A 9,757-nucleotide genomic window follows, 5' to 3' on the forward strand; every position below is an offset into this window, starting at 1 on the left:
TTTGATTGCCTTTGCTGTGGAATGATTGAAACAAAATATGGACCTGTCTTTTTTACAAATCACTTTTCTGGGTGGAAACGTTGCTTAGGGAAAAGGGAAGGGTAGCTACAATGTCAAGTCCACATTCTGAACTTTTATATTTTTCAGCTAAGTGCATATTCGTAAACAAAACTTCATAGGCTGTTTTAAATACAAAGACATGTGCCAACATCCAGGAGGGTAAATACAGCCCAATGTAGTATAAAATTGTGTAGGTTCTTAAGGAAAATCTATCTTTAGTCTTTTGCAGAAATGGAACAATTTCAAGAGTATTCTACAGATCTCTATTAACCATGCAAGGAATAAAGCAAGCCAAAAGGGAAATGAAAAGTGAGTCAGATTCTCAGCTGATGTAAATCAGCATTGCTCTATTGAAGGCAATGGAGGTACACATGTTTACACCAGCTGAGAATCTGGCCCTGTATGTCTAAAGCTAAACTGTATCTTATTCTAGAGCCTCAACATTAATAAAATCAGATTATTAGTACTAAAAGTCATAATTAGGGTAAGCTTATCAATTATTTACACACTCAGCAGCTGAGGCTTTCAAACTAACAATTAACAAAGATTTATGTAAATACAAACAAGCCTCATGAGTTGACTGGTCCTGCTTATTTAGATGGGAGATCAGTACTTGAAGTTGCATGGAATTCTGAATGGCTATTTTTAGTCCTGCGAGAAATCAGTATCTAGACGAAAGGAAGTCAGTTCTGACCTCAAAACTTACATTAAAATCCTGCTGTAGAAAAACAAGTAGTAAGTGAAGTTTAACTGCATAGGGCAGCAAGGAAGAATTAATACACAATAAAATGCGTTTTCTACATAATCCTTAGAAAGGAAAGGCAGATCCCACACAGTGCACAGTAAAGGATATCAAACACCATCCAGCCTCAGGTCCAAATGTAATACATGGTCACCACTATTCCCTCTAAGCTGTGCACGTGTGCACGCACACACAGATCCTAAACCCCGCGCACATGGCGAAACACCATGCGCACAACAATTTGTACAGAAGAAATTTTTTGTGCACACGGCCTGTCAGAAATTAGAAGGAACATTGATGGTCACCCTCTCTAGAGCTGCAAAACAAGATTTTTATTGTTGCTAAACTTAACCAGCAAGTGCAAAACACACTTCTCTCAAACCCCAAACATCAGTACTAAATTCCTTTGGAAGTGGTCTTTCCTCTAGTAGGAACCATTAAAATATCAGATGGGAGAAATAACTACTCTTAATATATTAGTGAAATATATTACTAAACAATTTAAAAACCCTATTAAAAATACAGCAGAACCTCAGAGTTATAAACACCTCAGGAAAGGAAGTTCATAACTCTGAACAAAACATTATGGTTGTTCTTTCAAAATTTTACAAATGAACGTTGACATAATACAGCTTTGAAACTTTACAGAAGAAAAATGCTGCTTTTAACTATTTTAATTTAAATGAAAAGCACAGAAACAGTTTCCTTACCTTGTCTAATTTTTTTTTTAACTTTCCCTTTATTTTTTTTTTTTTTAGTCGTTTACATTTAACACAGGACTATACAGTATTTGCCTTTTTATTTTGCCTCTTTTTTTTTTTGGTCTGGGCTGCCTGATTGCGTACTTCTGGTTCCAATTGAAGCGTGTGGTTGACTGGTCAGTTCGTAACTCTGGTGTTCGTAACGCTGAGGCTCTACTGTAATCTTTTCCCTTTGTGTTACTGTGTCTTGTCTTAGTGAAAAATACCAACTTCAATTGGTTTAGTGACCTTTGTTTAAAATGCTGGATGCCTTTACTTAAGGACATATATCCTTTAACCTTATTATTTATTATTGCAGGAAGGGAGAAGCCAAAACATGGACATCTTCCATGTAGGTCTACACCTATTACTAGTAATTTCTGTAGTTTTCTACAATACACAGCATCTATCTATGTATGTGTAGTTTTAATTTGCACAGCCATAAGTCTTGAAAAGGAAAAACACATTAAAAAGGGCTGAGATCTCTCAATTCCAAAATAATGAAAGTGGTTGTATATTACTGCTGCCAAAGCAGTACTGCTGGCTGTAGAACTCTTACTTTCCCTCTAAAGATCATCTGCAATATTTCAGGGTACCACTGTATGATTCTACTGATTACTACAAGTTCAAAGTAAAATTTTGCAACAAATTAACATTATTCCTAAAAAAAGTGATTCACACCAGTTTATTAAAAAACAATCTTCATAATAATTAGTTTTCTGATATTTACATAGCAAGGATTTGTAAACCTGTTACTACTTCCTAAATAAATAAAAACTCTTCTGCTGAACCTTTCTGTATTGGTTTACTTAATTACCAGCAGTTTGACTTTACACATACAGTAGTTAATGAACAAAACAGATTTTTAACTAATAAGATCATAAATTACAGCCATCTAATTCACTGTACAAGTTTATGCAATTTCAGTTCATATAAATTCCTGCTTTATCTGTAGGCATGAAGTATGTTCTCATGTCATTATCTCGACTTATTCCTGATGCTCCTGCTCTTGTCCCGGTATTAGCCAGCGAATGCTCTCAGTCCGAATGGTAGCATACATAATAAAACTAACCAGAAACAATAAAGAGAATAAAAGTAACCAATCTATTCCTTTTGTCAGGACACTAGGTAGAGGGCCTGCTCGGTCTTCCTCAGTCACCACCACATCATTCTTAGCTTCTATTCCTGAAAGAAGAAACCAGTGATAAAAGCTGCTAGCAATAGCCATTTTTTAAATCTATGGTGATTAGTTCATTGTAGGAACTGTATTCTCATCTCCAAATTAAGCAGCTTGTGCTACAGGACTTAATATAACTCTGGTTCATATAGTCCCATGGATTTTACTATATATCTCGGGGCATCTGCTCATGAGTTTTAGACATTAGAGCAGCACAGACCTGTTTTCAGTGACCTATGCTAAAAGTCAGTTTTCCATTTTCAAACTGTCAAAGTATCCTAATACGTATTTCCTTAGTACTGTGTCATTAGGAGAGTTTTATTCTCCCCATTCCCAATGTAATCTTTGGTAAAAGTACCAGTCAGGGAATCTACAACAACAGTAAAGATAATCCTGCGTTAATAACGATGTAACAGTCCCTTCCATTAATCTGTCACAATACTAGTGCATGTTCTTTCTTCTACTCTCAGAAGGCTAATTATACTGTGGGACAAGAGAAGGGAGCTGGGTAAACTCAGCCCATGGAGTTCAGAGCCTGGACAGCTGATTCCCAGCAACAGGAAAACTATTCAGGGCTCTCTGTGCTCCTATCTCCCCACCAACATAAGAGCTGAGGCTGCCATGTCCCCTACCTGTTGCCTGCCCTACAGCAATGGGACATAGGAGTCTGATCCCTTCCCATCCTGGAATGTGGGGATAAGGGTAGTGCTAATAACTGTCCAGCAATATTCCAAATTAATCCAGGACTTCAGGAGTGGGGAAGTGCTGGATCTTCCTACTTACACTCTCTACCTGACCTCCAAGTCTCCCCCCACCAAACCAGCTCTAGATAGCTGGGCTGTTTGCGTCTACCTTGTGTTGAAATTCCACTCAGTGCAATGGTGACTGAATAGTAACTTCCTAAGGCTCTGTTCCTGGCAGCAGGAAGGCTCTAGGGGGCCCTAATATAGCCTCTTAAAAAAAAGGGGAGAAGTCAACTTGAGGCTATACCTGACCTTCATAGCTCTGCATCAAGTTTAGCCTACATACCTGTCTGATTAAAAATGAATGCTTTCAGCATTTCCAGGGTTCGGTCTGTATGGTTAAATCTGGCCATGGGTTTGGCTCCTTGGAAAAGAAGGATATTAGGAACAGCCACAGTTCCAAATCTGGTTGATAAACTGAAGGAAATAAGTAGGTAAGAAATGAGGTCGCAATAGAAGAAGGAAAAGTCTGCTTTACTAAGTTAACATTAAATTTAACTCAATAACAAGAACAAGGGCACAACTATTTTCTTATGGCATTAGGGAATGTTTCACTAGTGAATTTAGGCAATACAAAATTCTGCAGCAGGTTAGTGCATTAACTCTCATTCTGGAGGCCCGTGTTTCAATCCTGTTTTAGGGCACAAGGGTCTTATTCTTGTCCTTTGAGGATGCACTGTGAGGTGGTCAGAGAAAAGGATGTAGCATATTTTACAGTCTCTGCTCAAAAGAAACCCAGAAGTGAATTTGCATGTCAAAATGTAGGTGAATTAGCAGAGCCCGGCATCAATCTACACTAGGTCAAATTTTAGCCAGTGCTATTAATCCCTCATCTTGAAGAGAAAGATGTTCATTTGAACATTTAAGAAAATATTAACTTCATTGTTAAAAGATGAGTGAGGGAGAAAATTGACTGAAGAAAAGCAAAAGGAAGTAAAGGCAGACTCAGAGGGGCAGAGAACTCTAATTTACTCAGGGAGTACGTATTACTTCATCAATACATTTTAAAAGCATAAGGTTTGTCAGAATCAAAAACAAAGTGCTAACACTGTAGCATGTGAAGCTTTATAAGGTGAAATGTATTTATTGCAAGTTACCTGCTATGCTGAGATGCATCCAATGCCAGGAAGTTTAGAGTTGGAAATGCTCGGGGCAAAGAATTAAAATGAGGGGCCAGATTGGCAGAGAAGCGACACCAGGGTGTATAAAACAAGACTAATGTACAATCACTGCTGTTTGGGTTTAAAAACTCCATCAGGTCCTGTGAAAGAAAACATGCTGATTTAAAAAGGAGAAACCAATTAAATATTTTAAAGGGTTCTATTACATATCATTGCATAATACTCTGGTAACAGATTAATTTCAGGAGAACACTGTAGTACCCATCATAAGCAAATTTGAGTTGGCATTTCAGCCAGAAGTCTGTTTTTAGCAGTATTTCAACAGTACATGAACATTCAACGAACAAAATGTAGTCAGACTGATTTTAATCCTAACTACATTTTTCAAATGTAAAAATCTCCTTGGTAGACAAATAATACTTTGGTAGTATAGTACATAATTACTATGAAAAAATGTCCTTTTTACTTTCTTTCCTCTCTTACCTAAGAGGCCCTACTCCCTGGCTGCAGATGTGTGATGTACGAGCTGAATCCTGTTTGTCAGGAAGTGGGACTGACAGCTCTGAAGGGAAAGTTAGGAGATCCACCACTTCATTTCTTCTCTAATAGGGGAATTCCAAGCCTTAACAAGGCCAAGAAGCCAATTTGTGGGATAAAAAGGTAGTGGAGCTGTTCCTGAAACAAGACAAGTGAAGGGCCAGAAGAGAAAGTGGGAGATGAACAAGGGTATAAAAGGAAATTATTTGATCACAGGACAGAGAGCTGATCAGGCTGGGGAATCACAGACAAGGATGGCTTGTGGAAGGGTAGGAAGGAAACAAGCAAGGACCTGGTAAACTAAACTTATTCAAATAAACTGTGCCCAGACCCATTCTCCCTTCTGATTCCCTTTATCTCCCCAGCATTTGGGGGAACAGAGAGAAACTTCTGTTGTATGAACCAGACTCAAACTGGTTCTGCTACCCTATAGTTTGGTCTGGAGTGATGTAATATCTCAAATACTTAAACCAGTCTTTAAGACAAAGCTGGGAGCTAACAAGGGGAAAGAGACTTGCTGTAGCCTCCTGGGAACAAGAATGCCTTGATGAGATTCTAACAAGACAAGTTGCTTTTTACACTATGGGTCAGTTGAAGGACTTTTAAAGGTGTCTCCGTTATTTTCCATACTTAGTAGAGCTGGTCAGAAATGTCAAAAATGAAATTTCAACCAAAATTTGTGAAAAGTTTCCATTTTCCTACCAGCTGTAATTCATAGTAGTATTTCTCTGAAATCTGTTTTTGTTTTATTTTCTAACCTCTCTTTAAGAAACCTGTTTTTAAGTAAAGCCACCTAAATTAGAATTTAGTGGAAACAAGTGCTACAAAGCATTCCTAAGGGAAGGAAATTGGTTTAAAGAAAAAAGAGCTGCAGGGAAGCTGGCACAAGTCACGATGGGTACAGGTAGCCCTTTAGACTTGGGGAACATAGGCATGGTACATAGTGGAATTGAATATCCTGCTATTTCTGTATTTCAAAACAATATGGAAAGTGCACTGTCCTATATGCTAGCTCCCCCCGACCAGCACACTAAACAGTGGTTTGAGCACTGGCCTGTTAAACCCAGGATTGTGAGTTCAATCCTTGAGAGGACCATTTGTTTTAAGTTATCCTTTTTGTGCCACAAAACTCACAAGGGCAAGTACAGGAAGGATTATATATGTAGCATTTGCGTAAAAACTCTATTTGTGTAACACCTACCCAGCTATCAAAATAAACATAGAACGTAGCAAACAGAATGATTTCCTACTTACTTGCGAAACATTCAGGATTTGTAGCGTGAAGTTTCTGATCCCGGTAATATTCCTTTCCTCACAGTTCACTTTGGGAGTTTTTACGTTGTCTGTGCTATTAGATTCCTCAGCTGGTGAAGTAGGTACAGCCTCTAGCACTACATTAGAGTCCCCTGTTTGTTCGTGAACATGTGAACCAGGCTGTGATAAGTGAGAAGCAAGACTAGTCCCCACACTACATTCAGCATCTTCTGCCCCTGCATCGCAGGTGCCAATACCAAATTCAGACATGCGTCTGTCCCTTGCTTCTCCTGGAATAACTGACAGCACCACAGACCGATCAGCAGGAATCCCACTACCCAGCATGGCATCAGCAATTTCTGCCGTCTTGTACTGCACTGGCTCCTGGGGCTCTCCAGTAATGGCAGAACCACCTTCTGTGCTAAGAGGTAGGGCAGTTTCAGACAGTGGGTCAGCATTTTCCTCTGCTACTGCTCCTATAAAAGTAACAATATTTAGCACTTGCGTTCAGCTGTAGCTTTGGTTTCTTTCAGGCTATGTTTTTGTTTTGTTTTGTTTTTTAGAAGGGATCAGCAGTTTTCATGGAAGTGAGGGTCAGAGGAAGGAGAACAGAGCGATAACCACCACGGCCAATATGTCCTGCTCTTAGAGGTCTATCGCTTTTGACACTTAGGGAGCCCTACCTGACATCAGGGAAGAGCCCCACACAGACGAGCTCCTACATCCAAGCAGAGGGCAACTGGAAAACGAACGTGTCCCGTCCCCTCCTCCTGCCCCTTTACCCCAGGGGGCCACGGTGCAGCGTACAGGAGCAGGCAAGAAGGGAGCCAGCCTGGGGCCGGCAGAAGCGCTGTGCGACCCTCCTCCCCGGCACAGAGCGGCGGGACAGAGCTGGTACCAGCACTGTGGCCCGAAAACCTGGGTCAGCCCCAGGAATGGTGGGCACGGACTCGGACACACACCCCGGGCGGTGGCGAAGGGGAGCAAGAGCGAGCCGGGCTGGCGGATCACCCTGGTTACCTCAGGCCGGCCCGCTAGGTGGCCTCTCCCCGGTGCCCTCACCTGCCAGGAGGCTCCCGCTCAGCCAGGTCACCCAGAGCAGCTGCCGGAGTCTCCAGCCGGGAGAGGGGAGAGCCCGCATCCTCAGGCGGGAGAAAGAACGAGCCCTGCCGGCCCGCGTCTCCACTGACAACCGCCGCTTCCGCTGGGCTCCTCAATCGCTTCCGCTACCAGGGTAAAAGCGGTAGCCCCGGATCTGAAACCGCCATCTTGGGCCTGGGCGGCGTGGCCTCGGCCGCCATCTTGGGTTCGGGCAAAGGATCCGAGGCAGTCAGGCCCCGTCAACGGCCGCTGGGCGTGCGCTCCCGGGGCCCTGCCGCATCCCTCCCCAGCGCGCCCGCGGTACTCTGGCCCCAGCGTCTCCCACCGCACAGGCCCCCCTGCCTGCAGCCCCCCCCAGCGCCTCTGACCTCAGCAGGATCCCCGCCAGCAGGTGGCAGACTGTCCCCGCCATTGCCAGCCACTCCCGGCCCGAGTGCTCCAGCAGAGGCCGGGGGGGGAGGTGGGCTGGCGCTAGGCCGGGCTGTAGTGGTTGCGTTGACCGTTCAGCTTTTCATCACCCCCACTTTGCAAACGTGGCTTGACGCATCCTCACCGCCAGACCAGTAAAGCGGGCGGGTTACTCCGATATTGCAGATGGAGAAAGGGAGGCAGAACGGCTGGATCAGTGGTTCTCAACCAGGGGGAACATGTATCCCCTAGCCTAGAAGACCGCTACATCAACTCACCCAGCCCTTGGCCTCCTTTTACAACCGGCTACATAAAAAGCACTAGCAAAGTCAGTGCAAACTAAAATTTCATACAATGACTCGTTTATAGGGCTCTATAGACTATACACTGACATGACTGTACAATATTTATATTCCAATTTATTTTATAATTATAGGGTAAAAATGAGAATGATAATTTTTCTGTAACAGTGAGCGCTGGGTGTGTATTTTTTGTAAGCAAGTAATTTTGAAGTGAGGTAAAACTTGGGGGTACACAATACAGATCAGACGCCTGAAAAAGGTACAGTAGTCTGGACAGGTTGAGAGCTACTGGGTTAGATGATTTGCTCAAACCCAGAGCAAGAGGCATTGTCAGGGTACAGAACTCAGGAAGTCTGCTACTTAGGTCCATTAATTTTGCATTAGTTTAAGCATCCTTCTCTTATCTTATGAGCCGGATTAGGTGACCAGTTAGTTTAAAAAACAAACGTTAGTGTTTAGTGTGAACTTTTTTCACCCAACCTAGGTTTGCAGGGGTGGTGGTGGGGGGATCCTCTCAGGGATGGTTTAGTCTATTTCATAACTTCAGTAAATAATTCAGTGTTGGCTTTTTGGTAATTGTTGTCTAAAGAGGGCCTAATTCCTTTTATTTGCATATAAGCACAGCTATCTGCATTTTTAAAAAGACATTGACTACACATACATACTTTTTGTAAAATGCATTTCCATTGCAAGAGGCTGGTAATATAAATACAGGACTATGCCTTCACAGCAGAAGCAAAAGGAGGCAGTACTGTCTTACAGATGAGACAACCTGATTAACACAAGAGTTAGGACAACGAGGAGTACTTGTGGCACCTTAGAGACTAACACATTTATTTGGGCATAAGCTTTCGTGGGCTAAAACCCACTTCATCAGATGCATGGAGTGGAAAATACAGTAGGCAGGTATATATATACACAGTACATAAAAAGATGGGAGTTGCCTTACCAAGTGGGGGGTCAGTGCTAAGGAGAAAATTCAATTAAAGTTCTACTGTTGAGAATAGCCCAGTTCCACTTTAACTTAATTGTCTCATTAGCACTGACCCCCCACTTGGTAAGGCAACTCCCATCTTTTCATGTACTGTGTATATATACCATATTTTCCACTCCATGCATCTGATGAAATGGGTTTTAGCCCACGAAAGCTTATGCCCAAATAAATGTGTTAGTCTCTAAGGTGCCACAAGTACTCCTTGTTTTTGCTGACACAGACTAATATGGCTACCACTCTGAACAGAGTTATGAGTTATCATCCATAACAATTTTATTCTTCAAACATTAAACTACTCCTCACTAAATCCCTAAAGTAGATAATCTTCTCATCCCCATTTTATAGATAGGAAAGCTACTAGAGAGTAAACAATTTGCCCAAGGCTACAGCAGTGGCAAAAAAGAACTAAAATTCAGTTCCTACATCTGTTCTGAGCACTAGAACACTGTTTCTCGACAGCCGGTCCACGAGATCTCCCTGACACAGTTTATGAAGGCAGCAAGCTGGTCCCGGATATCAAAAAGGTTGAATAACACTGCACTAGACCATTCAATCCTCATAGCAACATGGACAAAAAA

At 42.1% G+C, this 9,757-nt stretch overlaps 1 protein-coding gene across 2 annotated transcripts; it reads right to left on the minus strand.

The window, feature by feature from the left end:
• Positions 1-2,208: 2,208 nt before the first annotated feature.
• Positions 2,209-7,750, minus strand: TXNDC15 (thioredoxin domain containing 15). 2 transcript variants are annotated; one of them, XM_073355522.1, is made up of 5 exons: positions 7,437-7,750; positions 6,375-6,850; positions 4,560-4,723; positions 3,749-3,879; positions 2,209-2,727 (listed from the first exon to the last, which is right to left on the minus strand). In XM_073355522.1, the coding sequence occupies exons 1-5, from the start codon at positions 7,513-7,515 to the stop codon at positions 2,531-2,533; spliced, it is 1,047 nt and encodes a 348-aa protein (XP_073211623.1). In that variant the 5' UTR covers positions 7,516-7,750; the 3' UTR covers positions 2,209-2,530. The 2 variants fall into 2 exon arrangements, with proteins under 2 accessions (XP_073211623.1, XP_073211624.1); XM_073355523.1 differs by having other exon boundaries at positions 7,395-7,479.
• Positions 7,751-9,757: the final 2,007 nt, after the last annotated feature.

This window comes from Lepidochelys kempii, chromosome 8 (assembly GCF_965140265.1).
Source record: "Lepidochelys kempii isolate rLepKem1 chromosome 8, rLepKem1.hap2, whole genome shotgun sequence".
Taxonomy (NCBI): domain Eukaryota; kingdom Metazoa; phylum Chordata; order Testudines; family Cheloniidae; genus Lepidochelys; species Lepidochelys kempii.

What these genes read in the sequence shown, in the direction of transcription:
- TXNDC15 (XM_073355522.1), bottom strand. Translation starts at nt 7,515, where the DNA reads ATGCGGGCTCTCCCCTCTCCCGGCTGGAGACTCCGGCAGCTGCTCTGG. An exon ending in AAATCCTGAATGTTTCGCAA is followed by an intron (nt 4,724 to 6,374) that starts GTAAGTAGGAAA and finishes TTTCTTTCACAG; the next exon opens with GACCTGATGGAGTTTTTAAA. An exon ending in ATTCATTTTTAATCAGACAG is followed by an intron (nt 2,728 to 3,748) that starts GTATGTAGGCTA and finishes TTCTTCTTTCAG; the next exon opens with GAATAGAAGCTAAGAATGAT.